The sequence below is a fragment of the Copadichromis virginalis genome, linkage group LG22 (genome assembly GCF_057382275.1).
Source record: "Copadichromis virginalis isolate Kocher_CV1m ecotype Utaka linkage group LG22, C_Virginalis_male_GT1.1, whole genome shotgun sequence".
Taxonomy (NCBI): Eukaryota; Metazoa; Chordata; class Actinopteri; order Cichliformes; family Cichlidae; genus Copadichromis; species Copadichromis virginalis.
In genome coordinates this window covers 8,319,540-8,340,452 of record NC_140638.1, presented here as the reverse complement: position 1 = coordinate 8,340,452, position 20,913 = coordinate 8,319,540, and the positions used below count along the sequence as shown (strand labels likewise).

Sequence of the window (20,913 nt, the reverse complement as noted above, 5' to 3'; positions counted from 1 at the left end):
AATCTTTTAATAAACAACACAAAACAGACACAGACAGGTGACAATTTCAAAGAAAACCCAGAGTAAAGTGTCTCAGTGTGGTGTTGTGCTGCTGTAGGAGGGCTTTATTTTATTTTATTTTTTAAATCTAATATGGCTTTTTAATTATTTTAAAGGCAATGTCTAACATGTCAAACCATAATCTGCCATAGGAGTTCAACAGGGATGAGATCATGCTCATAGGTCACAGGGAGAGACCATTACAACTGGTATGGATATGGTTAACTGTAGGATAAGTGTGCCGCGTCATCTGTTTCTATATTACAGTTCCTTCTGCTACATTCACAGAACACATGTTCATTTTGTGCCTTCCAGACTTCCAGCCTTTGCTTTGCATTTGTGTACAAAAATAAAACTCGCTTTAAAAAGCTAATCAATCACATTGAACATCCCAGCATTGATCGCTGTAAGCGTCTTACATTTTCTTGATCTTACAGGATGTCTTTCCTTTACGAAAACGACTTCTTCTTCTCACACTTTCCCACACCCTCAGTTTGCTGTGCAGTCATCCTCAGACACAGAGTTTCAGTCGGGGCTCACAGGCGAGTAGAGTTCGTCGTCATCTGATCATCAAACATTCAGAGAGATTAGTAAATGTTTTACATTTTATTCCTCCACAGCTGCACGTCTGTTTGAGATTTACCTGAATTCTGCATGTTTGAGGTTTGTCCAGAGTGAAGAGGACCATATGAGAATTTTGAAGCATCAGAAGGACCAACAAACGACTCCAATGGTAGAGGATCTGAAACGGCAAAAGCTTTTCAGTTTTAATTGAATAAAAAAGTATTTCAGACAGTCTGAGATGGACTTACATCTTTTATTTATTTACCCTCGACAAACTGAAACGTGACTATCAGCCTTTCTTCTTCTTTCTTGAATTTTATATCACACAACAATATTTTTTTTATTTTTTTTAAAGCTAGAATAATCCCAGGACTTTTTTTTATTTTTATAACATGTAAACTACAACACTTTCCCTAAGTATCTCAAAAACTGAATTAAAAAAAAAACATGGAGTCTATCTGGAAGAGGGAAGGAGAAAAGTTGAGAAAATAAGCTGACCTACAGGCATGACCACGTTCATCCTCATCCAGCACCCAACAAGGAAACAAATAAGCATATTCCACAATATTTATTTGGTAGAAAAAAGGACTGAGGGGAGTGAAGCGAACTCACCAGGCGTCACGTTGACGTAATCTTTGGGCAAGTTTTCATAGCATTCCCCGGAGGAGGTGCTGGACGACTCAAAGGAGTCCACTGAGATCTTTGACACTCTGGCGTACTGAGGATATGTCGAGGCACCGTTACAGCTTGGAAAGGCTCCTGTCATTGTATTTGAGGGCTGCGGACCTTAAAAAATAAAACACAAAATGGAGAAATTTTGTAGCACAGCTGGGACACAAACAAGAATTGTCTGTACGTGTGATTTCTTATTGGGGTTTTTTCTAAGGAACACATAAAAAAAGATGTCCTGCATTTACATCCATTTAGAAACAAGATATTTAATTTAGTCCTAACAGAGTTATATGTGGATGACCTCGTGCTGTTATGATTTGCTCGCTTTAAACTGTGAAATAATAACCTCCTCTGTAATTGGGTCAAATATCTTGCGCAACTTATGACAGAACAAATGATGGTGATGATATTTATAGATAATGCACGCTGATCTATGCACAAGCAAACATCCTGTTACGCATGACTGTACAGTTTGCATCTTTAGGGTACACTGTTCATCCGCTGTATACGGCACACTGGATGAACTACAGAAAAGCAGAAACTTCACGTAACTTTTAATGACCCTACAAGGTTATCACTGAAGAAACCAGGTTGTCTCAGGGTAAATGTGATGTTTGTAGCCTCTAATGTCAATACAGGTCAATTTTTAGAAAGAAATCTTGTGTATAGATTTCTTTGGATAATTGCATCGTTGTGGACCTTTAAGTTTTCAGGACACTTGTATAACTGTCATGTGGGAATCTGATTTGTGGGAATGTGTATTTTATCTTTTTATTTTGTTTCTTGTGTTTTATGTGATTTGATTTTTTATAGACCATGAGTCTGAAATAAAGATTTATCATGATGATGATTATTTTGTACCTATTGTTTGTTCTTTATGTTTTCTGTGTCTTGTTTTTGGTTAAAAGTGAAAGTCAGTGTTCCTCTTCCATTTACAGATTGTTGTCACAGCAGTAGTTTCTAATGGGAATGATGCATTTTGCTTGAGTTTTGCAAAGTGTTACAACTTTGCAAACGAACTGTGACTCACCTTCTTCACAAAGGCTCTCAAGACCTGAAGGCCTCATCAAAGGATTAACGTCTGTTCTGTATCGCTGAGAATCTAGATTTTAAAAAAAAGTGACACGATGCACACAATGCAATATTTTACAGAGCATCCTGCAAACATTCAGTGCAAAACAGCATGATCTGCTCACACACACACACACACAAACATGCAGATAGACAGAGCAGCTTCAACCGCAAAATGCAGAAACAGTGTGAGACAAAGAAGCAACGGCTGAGAAACGACACATAAATGCAGAGGAAAAATAAAAGAACGTGGCTCACTCCGAAAGGTGGATAAACTGACAGACGGGTCAATGCTTGGGTCATACTGCTCATAGTCTGTATCTACTGACGTGCTGTCAGCACTACTAAGCTGGGTCCAAAGAAGCCTGGGATTGGAGGGGACTTTTTGAGACAAACACACAAAAAAGATTAAACGATTTGATGAGATGAAATCTGCAACTTCCTCACTACCGTGCATGTCTATTAAATAGATAAATCGACAGATAGATATGCCTGCGGGGTTAAAGAAAGAAAAAAGCTGTGTTAGTGTTCGACATGTTGAATTGTTCGACCACTGACCATCAGTCTCCGCCGGGTTGGCGGTGACTTTGATGAGATTAACAGCCTCGTGATAGTTGTTGCTTTGACCAGATGGAGCTCGTGGGCTGCTGCGCGTCTGCTGGAGTAAGAAAGCTGTGCACATGTAAAACAAGACTTGGGTCATTAGCGTATGACATTTAGAGGCCCCGCAACGCAACTTAATAAAACAGATTAAATAGTTCAAACTTTAATGTATTGAAATATTTAGATTTTCTTTAACATTTTGCTGTATAATGTCAGAGTACTAATTTCTGTATTCTGCACTTTTATAACGCAGCATCTTAAAATTATAAAAATTTCAGATTCTAGGAAGCCCATGAATGTTTCTTATCTTAAGGCCTTACTTTTTGAGCGATTTACAGTGAGTGTATGGCTTTAAAGTGCCTTGGATTTGCAGTAGAAAATGGTTAGAAATGTTGATAATGAAATCCAAAATAATATATGCTACCTTCTTAGTGTTCTACTAATGTCATCTCCTCGTGTTAGGAAGAAGCTGGGTAAAACATATTTTTAAATGTGTGCTTTCTTCATCCTACTAACTTCAGATTAATTTCTTTCAAAGTCAAGGTAAGCCTGCAACTCTTTCACAATCTAGTACATTAAATTAATTTGTACCTCTTTTAGGAATTTGACCTCTCCCATTACTTCCTAAATGTTGTGGACAAGCTGGGTGTCATGAAAATATTCTAGATGTTGTTGTTTTTTTGAACGTATCTTATTATGGGGGTTTAATTTTAAATTAAGGTTATTTTTTGGCGGTATAATGCGTCATCTTTTATCTGTTTATATCCACCTGTTTCCTGTCTGTACTAAAACAGATTCTAACTAAAAAAAACATTACACTGTTAGAATAAATAGGAGCTGTGCAGCATGTTTCACCCTTATTGATTTCATAAAGTGAAATATAAAATGTTAAACATCTACCTATGAAAATAAAAACATTTCTATAAAGTAATATGATTTGTTTGGGAAAATAAGCATATTTTTAAAAACTGATGGAAGAGATTTTTAATGAAAACTGTCAAAATAAACTGAATGTTAGTATTTCCATCATTACAGACAATATAACCTAAAATAATCACTAAAATTACTTAAAATAAAAAAAGGACAATAAAATATAATCTATTTATCTAATAAAATCTGAACAAACCGTGTTTTCTCCTGTAATGGCAGCAGAGCACCGTGTTTGTGATGACAATCACGAGGAGCAGGATGGACAGAGAGATGGTGGAGAGAAGCGGCAGAGACACAAAAGCCAAATCTGCAGCAGCAACAGCGGCTGTGGTTCCATTGGCTGGATGCACAGAGAAGAAACAAATACTTCACTTTCTGATTATTGATCAAGACTAACTGCGACGTTTAAGAAACTGGTACTGAGAATAATACTTCAAAGAATAATTTAAGTACTTTTTCATAAAATAAAACTGTAAATATTTACCAGTTGTCCATTGAGGTGTTACAGTTGGATTAACCGTGGTAGCGTTAGGAAACCCCAGAGAACCTGCAGAACAAAAATATAATCTGTTCAACAAAACGGAGAAATCTGGTCACCTGGTTTCACCTGGATGTGAATTTTATTTATGCTACGACGACATTTTATGTGATTCCGTAACTATTGAACAGAAACTCCTCAGAGGACGACTCACTGCAATCAACAACTGTTAAATGAATAAATAAATGTGTAGGCACACGAATAAAAGCACTTCAAACATGTAATTATTTAAGTCACAGACAGAAATACGTTGGTTAATTACAATAAAATTTCAATTCAATTTTATTTATATAGCTCCAAATCATAGCAACTGTCACCTCAAAGCGCATTATATTGTTTGATAAAGACCCAACAGAGAAAATTCTGACAATCACCCCTGAAGTTTCTTTCCTGACAGTGGGAAGGAAACTTCTGACAGAACCAGGCTCAAAAGGCGGCAGCCATCTGCTGCAACCAGGTGGGGTGGGGAAATGTATTTTTAAAAAATTTGAGTGTCTTAACAAAATTCCACCTTAAAATGTATTAAACATTTAATCCAGATGTTTGTTTTTATCCTGAATATCTGATCCCTTTAATATGTGCAAAGAAGTCCTTTTCAAAGAGTTGCTAATGAATAAATAAATTAATAAAATTCGCACTCATTGATTCCTCCTGTTTTGTTTGAGTGTTGTTTGTTTAACAAGTATATAACAAATAAAAACACCAAACTGTTTCCCTTACCTTCACAAATGACACCAGAAGCTTTTGAGTCTTTACACAGGAATCGATGATTTATGTATTCCTTGCACTCCCACAGACTCTGATCTTGTGATTTGCATTTATAGTAAAACAGCGTGCCGTTGTTGTGGGTGAGAGGAGGATTAAACTGGGTGTACTTTTCCACCTTATCGCCACAGCCCAGCATGGAGCACACAATGGAAGCCATCATCTCATTCCAGCAGTTATTACACACGAACCACCAGCTGCCGTTACGATGCACCTCCAGTTTACCAGAGCAGCGGTCCATACCTCCAGTCAGTCTGAGGCCTCGCATCTCTGCAGAGACACAGATGTCACAAGGAGTAAAACTACTGGAGCAAAATGGCATAAAACATTCCCCAAAAAATAATGCAAGTAAATCAGCTGGTGATAAACCAGCGCTAAGGATAATGACTTTGATTTTTTTTTTAACATATGACATACATAATTAACCTCATTCTCAAAAATGCATGAACAGAGATGCCCCAAGAATAAATGTTCACATTCAGAGTTGTTTTGTTAATAACATTAAAATTTACATTTTCTGATTTCTGCATGTATAAATAAACTTTTTTGAACTAGACCTGAACACACGACACCAGCGTCTTCTTTGTGTCCACAGTCTTGATCCTCCTCCTGTGTAGCCGGGCAGCTCCACAGGTTCTCCTCGTTGCCCGTACAGTTCAGATCGTCCAGGTAGATGGGTCCTTTCCCCGGGGGAAATAAGCCGGCCTGGCCCGTCACATTGAGAGCGTAACCGCAGCCGAGCTGGGCGCACACCACATGAGCATCATTCAGGTCCCAGTGGTCGTCACACACGGTGCCCCACTGCCCATTTTCCCATACTTCCACTCGTCCACCACAGCGGTCTGTCCCTCCTGCCAGTCGCACAAGCTGGTGTTCTGAGGATGACACCCTGTCATTATTATTGTGCATTACTCATCATTAATACTCGTGCAAATAATTAACCTAACAGCACAGTCTGGTGATCAAGATGTAAATCTTATGACCTGATAGTGTTAACTGAAATTATTACAGTCAGATCTGACAGTCACCAATCAAATACTTAGAAATCTCTTCCACTATGAATTCTCATTGCTTAAAAATCACAGCTCTTTATGATTTTTTTGGTTCTTAAATCCTTACATCTAAAGGTTAGTGCTCAGTTATTTTTGCCTGAGGCTAATTCAGAGTCACTGTCAGGGAAACACACAAGGTTGCATATTTTTGCTTCTTAAATTTTGGATAATAAACAAGCAGGCAATCACTTAACCAATTAACATGAGGTTAATTAGTTAAACCCACTGAGTGACTGTGGGTCAGTAACAGGGGTATGATAAGGATCAATTTCTGTCCTTTTGATTCAGTTATAGACAGTCTAAGGGACTGAAAGACATCCTGGAAGTGTGTTAAACCTGCATTATTTTTAACATCCAGCAGGGGGCAAATCTCCTGGGTTGCCTTCCTCTGTGACCTCAGTTAACCCTTTTCAGATTGCTTTACAGGCTCAATGACTTGTTTTGTGTTGGAGTCATTTTTTAACTTATAATTAGAAGGGAGGAATAACCAGGGTGTAGAGATTTCACAGTGAGGTCGCTCATCACATTCAGTCTGAAAACATGATACTTGAGGCTTCATAGCAGGATTTCACTAAGCAACGGGTCACTTCATGTTTGCTAAAAACATTTTTTATTTTTTTGTTTTTCAATAAAACACTCTGCTGTTCCAAGTTAGATGGAGACTGAGAGTTAAAATATATTTCTAGATCTCAGCTATATGTTATAAATTATAAAAGTAAAATATTGTAGTTGCTCAGTTCCAAAAACTCTACATGTAAAGGTTTAGTACTTTGGTAGAGCCACTGTGATCTGTAATATTAACACATAATGTTTCCCTACCAGCTTCCACACCTCAAACATGATTAACCAGTGTTTGCTTAAAGACGATGACGGACAGAGCAGATAAACCTGCTGCTGCATATTGGGAAAGGTTTCAGTGAGAATTAGTGATGGCTTCACGACTTCTGTACAGACAAGAGGAGGTGAGAATAAACCAGCGCGTAGGGCAGGAAGTCATTTATAGACAGGAAAGGGCATGTATGACATGCGGTCACACTCCTCAAATTCAGATAAACACAACAATAGTCCTCAGTTATTTTTAAGATATCTCAGACTGTTCATCGCCTGTTTTTGAATTGATGGTCCATAAAATGTGTGTGTGTGTGTGTGTGTGTGTGTGTGTGTGTGTGTGTGTGTGTGTGTGTGTGTGTGTGTGTATTATATTAAAATACATGACAATTCCCTTTCTTTTAAAAAAAATATTGATAAAAAAATTGATAAAATATTCCTTCCATTTTTAGATTTTGAGGTTTTCCTGTTTATGTGTTTAGGTTAAATGAAAAGCATTTCATACGTTCCGAGGAGTTTCGTTCTATGTCGGTTTTGGAAATTTGGCGTGTGAGAAAAAAACCTTCTGGTTTCAAACCTCGCCTAATCTTTGTTTTTCTTCAGGTGCTCTAGTTTCCTCCCACAGATCTGTTAGGGTACAATGGCAGGTTACTGCCCCAGGGACAGGTCATGGTGCCCCCAGAAATCATGAATGTAAATATTTTTCCGAGAATGACAGTTTTTTTTCGTCGGTAGTGTTCAACATCAAAGTCAGAGTTATGACAAAGAAGTTCAGTTCTTTCTAAACGCTCAGATTTATATCTGACATGATGCTCAGAATTCTTGATGTTATCTCAAAAACAACCAAACTGATATCTCACAGCAGCAAGAGCAAATTCCTCAACAAATGCAAAAAGTCCTGCTTGTCTGAAATATTTAACAGCAAAATATCTTTAATCCTCCTACTGCAAATCCAGCCTTGCAGTAACACAGTACACTTCTATGCAATTCCAGTTATCAAGCTTCTTGCTATGTAGACCGCATTGTCTACATAGTAATATTTGTTGCTAATAATATTAATAACTGTGTCTCAGTGTTTGTATTAGTTAGTATTTATTCAGTGGCATAACAAGATAATATTTCAGTAAGTAGAAGAAAAGTAGAAAAAATGACTGGAGAGCTCCGTTTGTCTCCTCATGCTCCGAAGAAACATGTGCCTCCACGTGAAATCAACCAAAAAAAATCCAGTTTTCTTCTTATAGTTACTGTGATAGTCTAATATACACAGTTGTGGTCAGACTCTCACATGCATCCATCATGAATATGAATTTTATGGTAATTTGAGTCTTTTAATGATTATTTTGAACTGTTCTTTATGACTTTAAAAAACAAGTTTGAGTTTATTTTGGATTTTCTTTAATCCACACAAAAACTGCAGATTCCAAGATCATCAGTTCAAACAATTGTAGGTCTGTCCAAGTTATTTGTTTATGTCACCGTTTTGCCACAATCTGGAAGAAGAACCAAACTCTTACCCTCAGAGGCTAATTAGTTCAGCTTCAGGATTAAATTTGTAGATAATCCTAAACACACAACTGGTTTTTATAAATAGATTAAGCAGGCTAACATGAAGCTTCTCCAGCAGCCTTGCAAAAGCCCTGACCTCAACCCTTTTAAAAATTATGGACTATGTTTGAAAGTATGCCCAGAAAACCAACCAATTTAAATTAACTCTACCATTTCTGCCGAGAAGAGTGGTCAAATATCCAGCCACAGTTATACCAGAGGCTTGCTAATGGCTACAAAGGCACCTATTTGAGGTGTCCATGGTAACAAACATCTGACCTCAACTGTATCTAGTTTCCTTGATATTTAGTTACATAAGTTTTAGTCTGAACACTCCGTTCGCTGTCAGATGAAACGAAAGTCCAGATGGTGTGTGAAATCTGTGTGAATATGTTAGCATCCTGATTGGCTACATCCATCTTGAATGCAGAACAATTTAATATTCGCTGATTGATGCTTTACAACTGTGAAGGTTGAGTCAATGAGGACAGAACCGGAAATTTCATGTAAACTAAAACAGCGTCTATATATATTAAAATTTATATAACTGATTAGATTTTTCTGATTGCTGACATTAAAGAAAAGTCTTACCACAAACCACTTCATGGATCACACTGCAGGAACTTCCAACACTCAGTGAACAGTTCTCCAAACGTCCGTGTTGGTATGAACAGTTTTGAAAGCAGGTGATGTTGCCTGGTGAGCTGGTTTTATTAATAGAATGGACGCTGCCGCATTTAAGATCCTGACAGATCTGTTCAGACAACCCATTCACAGAGTCATTTGTGAGCGCCATTATGTCACTGCTCCTGTTCCTAGGCAACCTGAGTGTCCACTTGCATTTTCTACCAAGAGAGTAGACATAAGGGTCATCTGAGGACACACAGAAATAAGAATTAGAGCAATTTTTTTGTAATTTCATTAAAACAACCATGATAGCACACTGCAAAAAAACACATTTTTTCTTCAGGTTGTCTGTGTCTGACAATTATTTAATTTGAGTTAACACAGATGAAAAGGGACAAAGATCACACAGATTACTCCACATCTGAAACAAGGTGTTTTAGCTTCAAGCCAAGTTTCTTCTTATTGGCTCTACCATTAGTAATAAAATGTTGGAACAGGGAGTGAGAGAGGCTGATGTATCTAAGTGATCATATTAACACTATTTGTTCTCTCTGACATCACATAGAAGACCTGGCCTTGTCTCGCATGTAAACCTGCTGACCTCATTATTCAAAACCCTGTTTAATATGACTATCCACCATTAACAGCATACATATAACAGAAAATAGCAAGAGGGACAACAGGTCCAATTTAGTCTACAGTACATTTAACCTGCCACAGAATCTGTTTAAAAAATAAATAAATAAAACAACATTACTTCAGTTTATGGCAAAGTATGAGACCAAAGGAAAAGACCTTCTAAAATATCAAAACAAAAACTCTATATTAGTTATTTTTCCACATTTTTTGGCTTTGCTGTTTTTAGTGCTCTTTGTCCTAGCTAAAGTGACCATGATATAACATGTTACTTATAACACCACTACAGACACATCTAACCACTCACTAATCGAGTGGTTACTTGAGCAAGAACTGAGGTTTTTTCTGGGACACGTTGGTGTGGTTGACACATGAACGCAATCATTTCGACAACATTAAAAGCCACTAAACTGAATCTTGCACCTCTTTAAAACTAACATCTCGCTTTTACTTTTTGTCTTTTTGAAATGTGACATCTCGTATGGTCTTCATCTAAATGTGTCCTTTGTGACAAACATTTTTAACAACCTTCACAATATCTGATCGACTTTGCCAGTTTTACACTATGACTTTACAGAGAATGCTTCCACTGGGGCTATTTTTCTTTAGCTGTCAATTTTTTTAATTGTAGATTTAAGTGCCACATTTCCCTTGAGAAAAGAACTCAAGCGTGTTCCTCCTTTTATCTCTGTGCAGGATTGTGGTTGTGCATACGTCTTTGCAATCTTTACACGTTGGCGCCGCACACCAACTATCAAAGTGCTGAGATTAACCTCACAACCTTTAGCTATGCTAACACGCTGTATTTCTGGCCACCTGAGACCCTTCTTTTAAGATGCACCCTGGTGCATCTTGAAAGTCCCTGGCCACACATTTCCTGCGTGTATGTGTTCTGTCTACAGTACAAGCAATACGAAAATCCCTTAAAAATAGTCCTGTTTATATATTTTACCATTTTACTTTTAACATGGTTTATATGTTTATTAATTTTTAATCCCTATTTTTTCATCAGACATTCCAGTATTTTTTAGCACCATTACAGCTTCTACTTTTGTTTTGAATCCTTGTGAATGTAAATTGTATGCACTAAAGTATTTTTGGGGCAAAAATGTGTTTTTCAGGATGCAGCTGAACTAAAAGCCACACACAGACACAAAACAGCAAGAAACTGTGCTTGCAAGGCAAAGCCGAGTTAGCGTGGGAGTGTGTGTTCTCAGCTCACTGTTTGATTTGCACCTGCAAAATTCACCAAGATGGGTTTTACAAGCAGGTCACCCCCACTTCCTGTGCTGATGAAACATTTATACTGCCTCTGAGTAGAGTGCTTATCCTGATTCTGGACAAAAAATTCTGGTATAACGGTGTTTTTGTACAAAAGTGAACTATGCGGAAAACAGAAAGGGAAGATCCCACTTACTGCTGATTTTTGTGTTATTTCCCTTTCCACTCACACGGATATCAGACGGGTCGTTTTCAGTGGTTGCATTTTTCAAAGCTGAAATCAAGAAAGGAAAAAAACTCTTTAGGAATCAGAAACAGAGTGAGCATCTAGTTGGAAAGCTAATCAAACTATGCTTTTAAACCACATGTACTGCAAAGAGTAACAGCTAAACGATGTGTCACCGTTTTCTGAGCAATTATACTGAAGTGTTTGATAGGAAACTACAACTAATCTCTCCTCCACATTTTTCACTTACTTTTCTAAGAGACTTCAGTTCTGATTTTCATTTAATGTTTCCTGCCCAAGCACCTAAATTGAAGGTTTAAAATAGCGTGGCGTGCTCGTTGCACTAAAGTACATGTGGAAAGTTTAAATAAAGGCTAAATAATACGGTACAAAAATTGGAAATATGTACAAAAAACGAAAATATACATGAAATATCGAGATTTGCTTTTCATCTTCATACCGATCATGTTATTTTCAGTCTATTTTTCCAAGGAAAGGTTCTCTACAAAGACAAATTTAGGATCTGACATGTTCTGACATAAATAAGCTAAAGTATTTATCAATAAACTGTCAAGTTAACAACAGTTTTATAACAACAGCAACAAAATAGCAAACAGGGTCTATATCGTTTTACTTTACCAACAGCACTGACTTCATGTCTTTTACGTAACATTTGAGATAACAGTCTGTATGTACATGAGACCAGTTAATATATATTTTAAATAACACAAGGGATAGATAATAGTATCATTTCATTTTACGCTGATTTCACAAAAGTTCTACTCTGTTTGTGAGAACAAAGCATTAAATAAATAAAAAACTGTAAACAGTACCTTGACAAAAAAAGTTCACGTGGATGATTAAGATGAATTTCAGCAGCTTCATTCTGTTGAGAGAGAGAGAGAGAAATACCTTCTACACTGTACAGCTCAAAGTCGAACCCCGGAGCTACTCAGACGTCTAGCTCAAATAGAGTAAGTCTGTCAATGTGGTTTCCTCTGTTGATCCCGTGGTGGTACCCTGCAAAACTTCCTAGTTGCTGCTTCGCAGAGGGAAGTGAAGCCTTTGTGGTACTTCAGCTTTTGTACAAACAGCTGTACAAACTTTTGTCAGATTATATATATGTGTATATATATGTATATCTAATATTTATTTTTAAAATATTTTTATTGTTATTTTACATTTTTAATTGTTTGAATAGATGGATGGACTCTAATTGGGTTTTTTTCTTTTTTATTGTAGGTATTGAGGAAATTCGTGGGTTCGTTTCCTATAATAACGGTAATTAATTTAACAGTTTAATGCAGAGATCGCAGTTCTGTGCGTTTTACAAGGCTTAAGAGCAGGAAGAGAGCTGGACCTTTCTGTGTTAAACATGTAAACATGTCAGTGATTTCTTAGTAATACGTCTATGATGTATGAATTTTCTCTCGACAGAAAATAAATATATTTATATTTGCATGTTTCTGCAGTTAAGTTTAGTTTTATATGTTGGATGAAAACAACATAATTCAGTTCAATGTAGTACGGTTGGTGTAATGGTGTGGTGGATTTTTTTTCATGGCAGACTTGGACCCCAAATGATGTGTTTAACACAGCCTACCCAAATCTCTGTGAAATGTTTCCAGCACCTTGTAAAATCGAAGTCTTGAAAACTTAAGGCGAACAAATAAACTCTACCTAATGAATAGAATAGAATAGAATAGAATAGAATAGAATTCAACTTTATTGTCATTGCACATGCACAGGTACAGGGCAACGAAATGCAGCCTCCCGTAAGTGCATGTGATACTTTCTAGCAGTGTTGTTTTTTTTGTTGTTGTTGTTGTTGGTGGGTTTTTTGCCTGTCCCATTTGGTTCTTTAGCCGTCAGAATTGTTGTCTGAAGACCAACAAGGATACCCAGTGGATTTACTTTGCTAAATTAATCATCATGGCCTTGCCGTATCTGCGAATTTGATCCTTTGTTGTTATTATTTATTTTATTATATTTTCAGTTGTTACAGACGGGACAGACATGACTGAGGGATAGGAAAGGGAGAAAGAAAGATGAAGGAAAAGAAAAACAGAAGGGAAGAGGGACCGTGAGAAAGGGTACTTAAAAAGAGAAAGAAGAGGAAAAAAGAAAAAAATCTCCTGGATCACCTGTTGAGAGAAAAAGAAGAGAAAACAAGCAACAACAAAAAAACAGAGCAACATACTAAACACAACACCATCACATTAATCTAGCTAAGTGTAAACAGCAGTAAATACGAAATGTTGAATGTTGTTGTGTAGCAAGCAGGACCGACAGCGCACGTTGTGCTTAGAAATAGCAGCCAATAAAGGTATAGTTTATGTCTATGAACAGTGGACACCCGTGTGCACACCTGTGCGGATCAGCGCGCTTGTATTCAAAAGGTTTCCCCATGTAATGGTCTGCTAGAGGATGTAGAGAGCCATAGCCCCCTCCCCCAAGGCATGAAGCAGGCATAGAGGAGATCCAGGCCCCAGACATCCAGAGGCCCCAGAGTGCGAGAGCCCAAGAAGGACCACCGGAGGGGCATCCGTGCCACCCTCCTGGGAAGAGCTGAGGAGAGCCCCAGATGAGGGGTCACCCAGTAGCCACGGAACAGAAGCCAGAGGGGGCTGCAGTGGCGTGCCCGCCGGCTCTGCTGGCAGCCAGCTGTGCCAGAGTGAACTAAGGCGCAGGCCGAGAGGCCGGAGGCCCGAGGGCCCCCTTTGCCCCGGAAGAGGCCTGACCGAGCAACAGGCACCAGGCCCCGCCAAGTAGTCACCGGGAGTGAGCTGGTACATACCTGAGCGCCCAGCCCCGGACACCAAGAACCACCAACGCACTGACCCCTGAGGGCATCAGTTACCGGCAGGGAGTGTGGTGAGGGGAGATAGGCCTTTGGAGGGCCTGGGAGTTCCCAGAGAGGTGGAGTGTAAGATCCGACCTGACATATAAACACAAACATGCATTCCCACCCTCATGCACACATATACAAATACTCAGCACTCACCCAACGTAGGGATAGACATACACTGTACACACAATCACACTCCCCAAACAAACTCTATACCCCAGGTTCCCTCGCCCCTGGAGGGAGAAGCGGCACCTAGACCCAGGAGATGTTACCCTTTCCCCCGGGGTGGAGGCAAGCGGTCGTGCAAGGCTCCGCAGCAGCAAGGAGGCCCTGCATCCCAGATCCCAATCAGACGGCCAACACCGCTATTGTTGAATGTATTAATGTAATGTTTTCTGACTTACTTGACCTCCTTTTAGTTAACTTTTACTTACCATATACTTAATGCTGTGGCGTTAATAAAGTTTTGAAGAAAAAAAATGTTTACATCCCCCTTACAGGAGCACGCGCTCAACTCAACTCTTTCTCCTATTGGCTGTTCTGATATGTAGCTCCACCCACCGCCATACATACATTTAACTCATAAAAAAAGAGAAAAGAAACCAGTTTGATGCTGGCGGGGTTTTTTTTTTCACGTTTTTCTAAAACAGTAAAGTCTGAACTGTGTTTAACTGTAATGCAGAAAAATTCTCACTTATATCGTAATGCTTTATATATTTTATTTTATTATTTTATTCAGTAGTTTATTCTCCTTCCAGTGGTTAGGCGTTTGACGCCAAAGCAGTGTGAATTTAAACGTAAGGTAAACAGTTGCAAGTAGTCAACTTTGTTTTAAATGTTTTAATTAAAAAACATGATTGCTCCGATTGGGAGTATTTATAGGCATGCGCAACATGCACGTGTCGTAAACGTACGCGCAATGGCATCAGAGGCAAGTGACGAGACGACGGTAAGTTTGCAGCTGTCACTTTAAAGGGTAAAAGTAGTTCCGCTCTCTGCGGTTCACTTACACCGCTCACTCGTTTCTGTAGCCTTCGCACGCCGCGGTAGAGCCAAAGGACATACTTAAAGTAACTCGTTATTGTTATTTTTATTTAACTTTTTTTTTTAAGCAGGTGATTTGGCTATTCTCACCCTTGCTTGTCGACCCACAAAGCTCACTTTGGTTGAGTGACGTTTAAAAACAAGTGAGCAAAGTTTGCATCCTTGAATTTTAAATGGCAGCTTTCGATGAAGTGCACACTGATTGGATTAATGTCATGAAGCACAACAGATAAATTAACACCTGTACATGGGATAGAGTGTGGTTTAGGGTTCAATTCAAAGCACCTGGTCAATTATCCTGTGTAAAACCCTTAAGCCCCCCTCATTTCTTTATATTTTTTAACAATGTTTTGCAAATATGCATGGTAATACAGTGTATGCACAAGGAAAACACTTCTGGCCAGTTTGAAAGTTAATACTTGGAAGTCTTCATTCTTCAAGACAGCCTGAATTCACTTGAGCAAGTTTTATTTTAAGTTCTTCAAGTAGTCTTCAGGGATAGTTCTGCAGGCTTCCTGAAGAACATTCAAAGCGCTTCTTTGGATGCCAGCTTCTTTTTGTTCTCTTCTCTATCAAGATGTTTTCCGATCACTGTCATGCTGAAAAGTCATTCGACTTGCATATGATATTGAACGGTGGATAAAAATCTGATTCCTTTAATTTTGCCAAGATCCCAAACACCAAAGTCTGAAATTCAGCCCCAAGCCATGATGGAGTTTTAAGGATGGCTGTAGATGCACTGTTGCCACTGATGTTAACTCTATGGATCAGCTAAAAGTAAAGCTGCATCTGTCAGGTTTTTGCTGGATTTTTTTTTTTTTTTTTTTTTTTTTTTTTTTTTTTTTCCCCCCACCTCATTTTATTTAGGCCTGCCGCTTTATTTAACTTCAAAAAATAAAAGCATTGTTCTGTAGTGTAAGGCAGGTGCAGCCTCTTGTGGACAATATCTGCCATTTTACCTCTGAAGGTCAACTACCTTTGTTTGCCATTGACACTGACATTTTTTAATCTCTTCTTCAGATGACACTGGAAGAATCCATGGCACGACGGTATGACTACTTTTGAGGATTTGCGTTATTATTGTATTTTGAGGTGTGATTGGACTGTCGGACTGTACGGAGTTCAGTTTTGTGTCTTTGCAGTCGTCGCCTAAAGAGAAGAGAGAGGGAGACTTCATGGCTGGGACGAAAAGTAAGAGACAAATCATTTGAAAGCATGGTTGTGACTTTAAGTCGCATAAAACGGTTCTCTACAGCCACTTCTGTACAGTTTATAACTTTGTTTTTTAATCCTGCAGTACAGAAAAAGTGAGAACACACTGCATCAAAGGGTATGTCACCTTCTTGAAGTACGAGTCAACAAATGGCAGATCATTGATAAAATGTGAGTGGATTTTCTTTTTAATTTCAGCTCAGAAAGCTTATTACGATCACTCCGAGGTCACCTCTCCAGGATGCAGTCCAGCCAGCATCGATTCCCTTAGTTGCCTCAAGCCGGCTGTTCTCGCTGCACCCTTACCTTGGGTATTTTCTTTTTTTTCTTATCCTGACATCTTCTGCTGTTGATGCTTTTCTGTTAGACTGATTAGTTATTTTTAAACATGACAAAATAATCCATGGAAACTTTTATTATTCAGATAATTCCATTGAAACCAGTGATGAGTCATTGGCAGAAGACAGGCAGCTCAAAGTGCCTGTCTAAGCACACATCAAAGCTAACTCCATTATCAAGTTGATAAAACTACACTGTAAAGATGATTTTGTTTGTTTTTTATATTCTGTAAAATATAACATTTTAACAAAATTGCAGTTTTATTACCCCTCAGCTATAAAAGGCTGATGGTGTGCTTTGGTCACTAGGGATGGTAATTGGAAAATTCCAAGGACTTGGAGTACTGGGAACTTGATGGATACATTGCTTGCATCACCTTGCCAGGCGGGTAGTTTGTGAATGCAATAACTAGAACAGGGTTTTGGCATAGGATTTTCAAACGGATACCTTAGGTGTATCTACTAGTGGGCTGATGGGTAGCACTGGCAGCCTCCAGAGGTTGCTGCTTGACCGTGCGAGGTAACGTTAAAGAACTTCAAAAGCAGCAAAGTCTCGCATCAACTTTATGCTTTTTTTTTTTTTTTTTTTTTTTTTTTTTCCCCATTAACCTTTAAAGGATTTACATTTTCTCTTCACTTACTGCTGTAACTTTAATTGACTGTATATTACAGATGTGAGTCTTCCGATGAGGAGTGGGTGAAGATGATCGGCACGCCGAGGAACATCAGACGCAGCAGCGTGAGCTTCAGGGAGAGGCAGCCCCTGTTAACACCCAGAATGAGATCGATCATCCTCTACTGGTTAATGAAGGTTGTTGTTGTTGTTGTTGTTTTGAAATTAGAATTTTCAGTAATATCAAAGCAGCATTGAATGTTATTTTTAGTGTTTGTAGCTAAAAATGATTTACTTGGAATACAGTCGTGAGTAGTGCAAATCAATCCAAATTAGAATGTGTAGATTAGCTGTCTCATCTAAATGACACATTAATAGGACTTTCATGATTGTTCCTGCAGGTGTGTGAGGCATACGCTGTTCACAGGGAGACTTTCTACCTGGCACAGGACTACTTTGACCGTTTTCTGTTGGTTGAGAGAAATCTTAAGTTGGGTGTGCTGCAGCTCATTGTGCTCACATGTCTTCTTATAGCATCAAAGATGGAGGTAAAATTACTGTTTAGTAGTTTCTTTTTTTTCTTTTTGTGTTAAATCTAAAATACAAATTCTTATTACTTATTCCAATGTTTTTATTTGCACTGTGGGTTTCTTGATGGTGCGAACAGGGATTAAAGTGCATTTAAGTGGGAACCAGTGGTGACTCTCTTGCTTGTGCGTGGCAGACCTGAACTGTTGTTGTAATTCGGCTTTACTGCGCTTCGACTGCATTCTTCATACTTATGTGGCTTCTTTCCACCCATTAGCCATAGCCTGCTGTCAAATACAGCAGAGTGAAAGGAAAGGGTAACATCAGATTAAAAATTTTAAATGTAGGATTGAAATTTGACTTGCTTGACTTTGTGTGAAACTACTAACTGGGTTGATTTAAAGGTACTAGAAAGGTGTTCCTGCCCACTTTAACCCCTGGTTGATTAAAGGTGTTTTATTTATTTTATAGGAATCTAAACCTTTAAAGATCTTGCATCTGTCACGTGTGGCTCATGGGATCTACCATGTAGAAGAATTCCGTCATATGGAGTTGGTCATTTTGAGGGTAATACTTTTAACTCACTATTCATCATATGCACCTGTTCCATTGTGCATTTTATAAATCCATATGCTTTTGTATGCTCTGCAGACATTGCGCTGGTACACTCGTCCGGAAACGGCTTTGACCTGGCTGAAGTTCCTCCTGCAGGTGATCTTCAGGAAAGAAAAAGCAAACCTGCTTGAGCAGCCGTTTCCAAAAGATACTTACATGAGAAGTGCAAATGTAGGTGTTTGAGTTCACTTATATTTAAGTCAACAGTTCTATAATACATCTACAAATAAGACTGTATTGCAAGAGAAGTGAAATATCCTTGCTAACCTTGTGTGTAGTTGCTCAAGGTGTTTTTGTTTTAGCTTTTAGATCTGTGCATCCTTGACGTGAACTCGATGGACATACCTTATCGCGGATTGGCTGCCTCAGTCCTGTGTTATTTCGTGGACCAGGGACTGGTAGAAAAAGTTGCATGTAAGAGTTGGAGACTTAAAAAACAGAAGTAAAATAACTAACAAATGTGGGAAAACGTGTTACACCTGACACACAGGAAGAATGAAGTTAATGTTTAAAATGAGAAGGCTCAACTCTTGAACATGTCAGGTTATTCAGTCTGTATGTTTGGTTTCTCTGTTTAGGTCTGCCCAGAGAACACCTCCAGCCATGTGTTGACTGGCTGGCCCCCTTTATGGATGCACTGGAAGACTTTGGCACAGTCACACAGAAAGTGTTTCCCACAGTAAGAAGAGAAGACCAATACAACATCCAGGCAAACTTGGACTACATGTCCATTTTGGTTAGTGTCTTTTTTTTTTTTTTCTTTTTTTTTTTTTTCTCTCTTCCCCCTCTGTGGTCTTCCTTATAATTTAAGGTTGAAGTCAGACTAGAAAATGCAGTCGGGAAAATGATTGTTTACCCATACAAAAGCAAACTCCTAAGACTTGAAATGTTTGTAGAAGCTATATAGAGCTTACAGATGGAAGCTGGTTTAATGCAGTTTGTGATGGCGGCAACCTGTGTTGCATCTGGCATACTAAGAGCTATAAATAAAGGGACTGGCATTGGATAACTCCTCTTCTGACACATGATCTATATTCGCTGACCACTTCAGTAGGTACATCTGCTCGACTGGTGGTCAACCTTGTACAATTGGTCAATCACATGGCAGAAACTCTGTGCATTTAGACATGGTCAAGAGGACCTACTGAAGTTGGAACTGAGCATCAGAATAAGGAAGAAGCTTTATTTTAAGTGACTTTGATCATGACGTGTTTGATGCCAGGTGGGCTGGTCTGAGTATTTCGAAAACCTTGATCTGCAGTATGACATTCATACTGCTTTGCCTTCTTGTTTGACACGCTGTGTTTTTTACAACCGTTCCAGAAACAAGAATGCAAAGTCAAAGCTAAGAGCAGTGGTATGAGACACCATACCTCTGCCAATGCTGAGGAATTTGAAATGATGAGGTTGACTTGAATCTGTGTGAGTAGTGTTGCCTATCATTCTATTTGGTTGCCCACTTCTGTGGACGGAAATTCAAATGGATCACTCGTTTACAGTACTGTGCTAGTATGAACCCATAATTCTGCAGCCTTTTAGTTATTGAATGATGTCGTCACTCCTTTGCCATTCTTAAACTTCATTGGGGGAGATGGCAGAGCTTTTGACATTAGCCATAAAAAAACAACAACAAACAAACCCTGGACCATGTTTCTGTATTGCAGAATGAAACCCTGAATGCACAATTTCACGTAAAAGCATTTCTTTGATTTTAAGAAAATATATTTAGTTTTGGTATAAAGTGAACATTTGAACAACTTATTTTTCCCAGCTGACACACGTGAAACTGCTCATTTGTAGAAGTCTTATTTTGCAGAAGGGAATGAAACTCTAAAGGTTTCTTCCCCCCCCCCCCCCCCGGCATATTTATTCTGTTTAAAATGAAATGTTAATTTTAATTTAAAAAAAAAAAAAAAAAAGACTAAAAATGAAAGACTTGAATTCCAAGTTGTTACCCTTACAGTGTCAATAAATTGCTTCCGTTAATTTTTAGGATGTTGCTCACAAGGCAATAAAAGGCAATTCTCCTACAAATGATGTGGAACCGCTCGATGCCACCTCGTACAGAGGGAGGATCTACGTACCTGGGCAAGGACTTACGTCTTCAGAAGATGAAGTTTAACAGAGTCTGAAGGTGCTGATTGCAGTTCTATCTGAAACTTTCCTCAGATTTCCTGCAGAGATGGCTGCAAATGTCCAACTCAGACTGATCTGACAGAGTTGAATGCTGAATCAAAATAAATTGTGTCGTAGTCTTAGTATGCCATAGTGTGAGAATAGTTATTGTTAGTTTAGAGTTGAATAGTTGTCACCCCCACCCACCCCCGCATCTTCCCCTCACCACAAATAGTAGTTCTTGACGTATTCAATCCATTAAAAGACGATGTAGGAGATCTAA

At 38.6% G+C, this 20,913-nt stretch overlaps 2 protein-coding genes across 4 annotated transcripts; one reads left to right on the top strand and one right to left on the bottom strand.

The window, feature by feature from the left end:
* Positions 1–348: 348 nt before the first annotated feature.
* LOC146682652 (T-cell differentiation antigen CD6-like) lies at positions 349–12,291 on the bottom strand. 3 transcript variants are annotated; one of them, XM_085446446.1, is made up of 13 exons: positions 12,151–12,291; positions 11,288–11,365; positions 9,199–9,480; positions 5,740–6,057; positions 5,138–5,452; positions 4,364–4,426; positions 4,076–4,219; positions 2,905–3,018; positions 2,605–2,727; positions 2,306–2,377; positions 1,216–1,389; positions 683–781; positions 349–602 (listed from the first exon to the last, which is right to left on the bottom strand). In XM_085446446.1, exons 1-13 carry the CDS (start codon positions 12,200–12,202, stop codon positions 565–567), a joined length of 1,872 nt encoding a protein of 623 aa, XP_085302572.1. In that variant the 5' UTR covers positions 12,203–12,291; the 3' UTR covers positions 349–564. The 3 variants fall into 3 exon arrangements, with proteins under 3 accessions (XP_085302572.1, XP_085302571.1, XP_085302573.1); XM_085446445.1 differs by having other exon boundaries at positions 2,605–3,018; XM_085446447.1 differs by lacking the exon at positions 2,605–2,727.
* Positions 12,292–14,989: 2,698 nt separating this feature from the next.
* Positions 14,990–20,852, top strand: LOC146682651 (G1/S-specific cyclin-E1-like). Its single transcript, XM_085445811.1, has 12 exons — positions 14,990–15,114; positions 16,230–16,258; positions 16,352–16,400; positions 16,507–16,539; positions 16,620–16,732; positions 17,432–17,570; positions 17,774–17,920; positions 18,372–18,467; positions 18,552–18,686; positions 18,818–18,929; positions 19,094–19,251; positions 20,509–20,852. Exons 1-12 carry the CDS (start codon positions 15,019–15,021, stop codon positions 20,635–20,637), a joined length of 1,236 nt encoding a protein of 411 aa, XP_085301937.1. The 5' UTR covers positions 14,990–15,018; the 3' UTR covers positions 20,638–20,852.
* Positions 20,853–20,913: the final 61 nt, after the last annotated feature.

Bases quoted from the DNA above. Each gene is read 5' to 3' on its own strand.
- LOC146682652 (XM_085446445.1), bottom strand. From the start codon at position 12,202: ATGAAGCTGCTGAAATTCATCTTAATCATCCACGTGAACTTTTTTTGT. The intron at 6,058-9,198 runs GTAAGACTTTTC...TGTCATCCTCAG, and splicing joins GATCCATGAAGTGGTTTGTG to AACACCAGCTTGTGCGACTG. The intron at 4,427-5,137 runs GTAAGGGAAACA...TTTGTTCTGCAG, and splicing joins TTCTGGTGTCATTTGTGAAG to GTTCTCTGGGGTTTCCTAAC.
- LOC146682651 (XM_085445811.1), top strand. From the start codon at position 15,019: ATGATTGCTCCGATTGGGAGTATTTATAGGCATGCGCAACATGCACGT. The intron at 16,540-16,619 runs GTATGTCACCTT...TTTTAATTTCAG, and splicing joins AGAACACACTGCATCAAAGG to CTCAGAAAGCTTATTACGAT. The intron at 16,733-17,431 runs GTATTTTCTTTT...TGTATATTACAG, and splicing joins TCGCTGCACCCTTACCTTGG to ATGTGAGTCTTCCGATGAGG.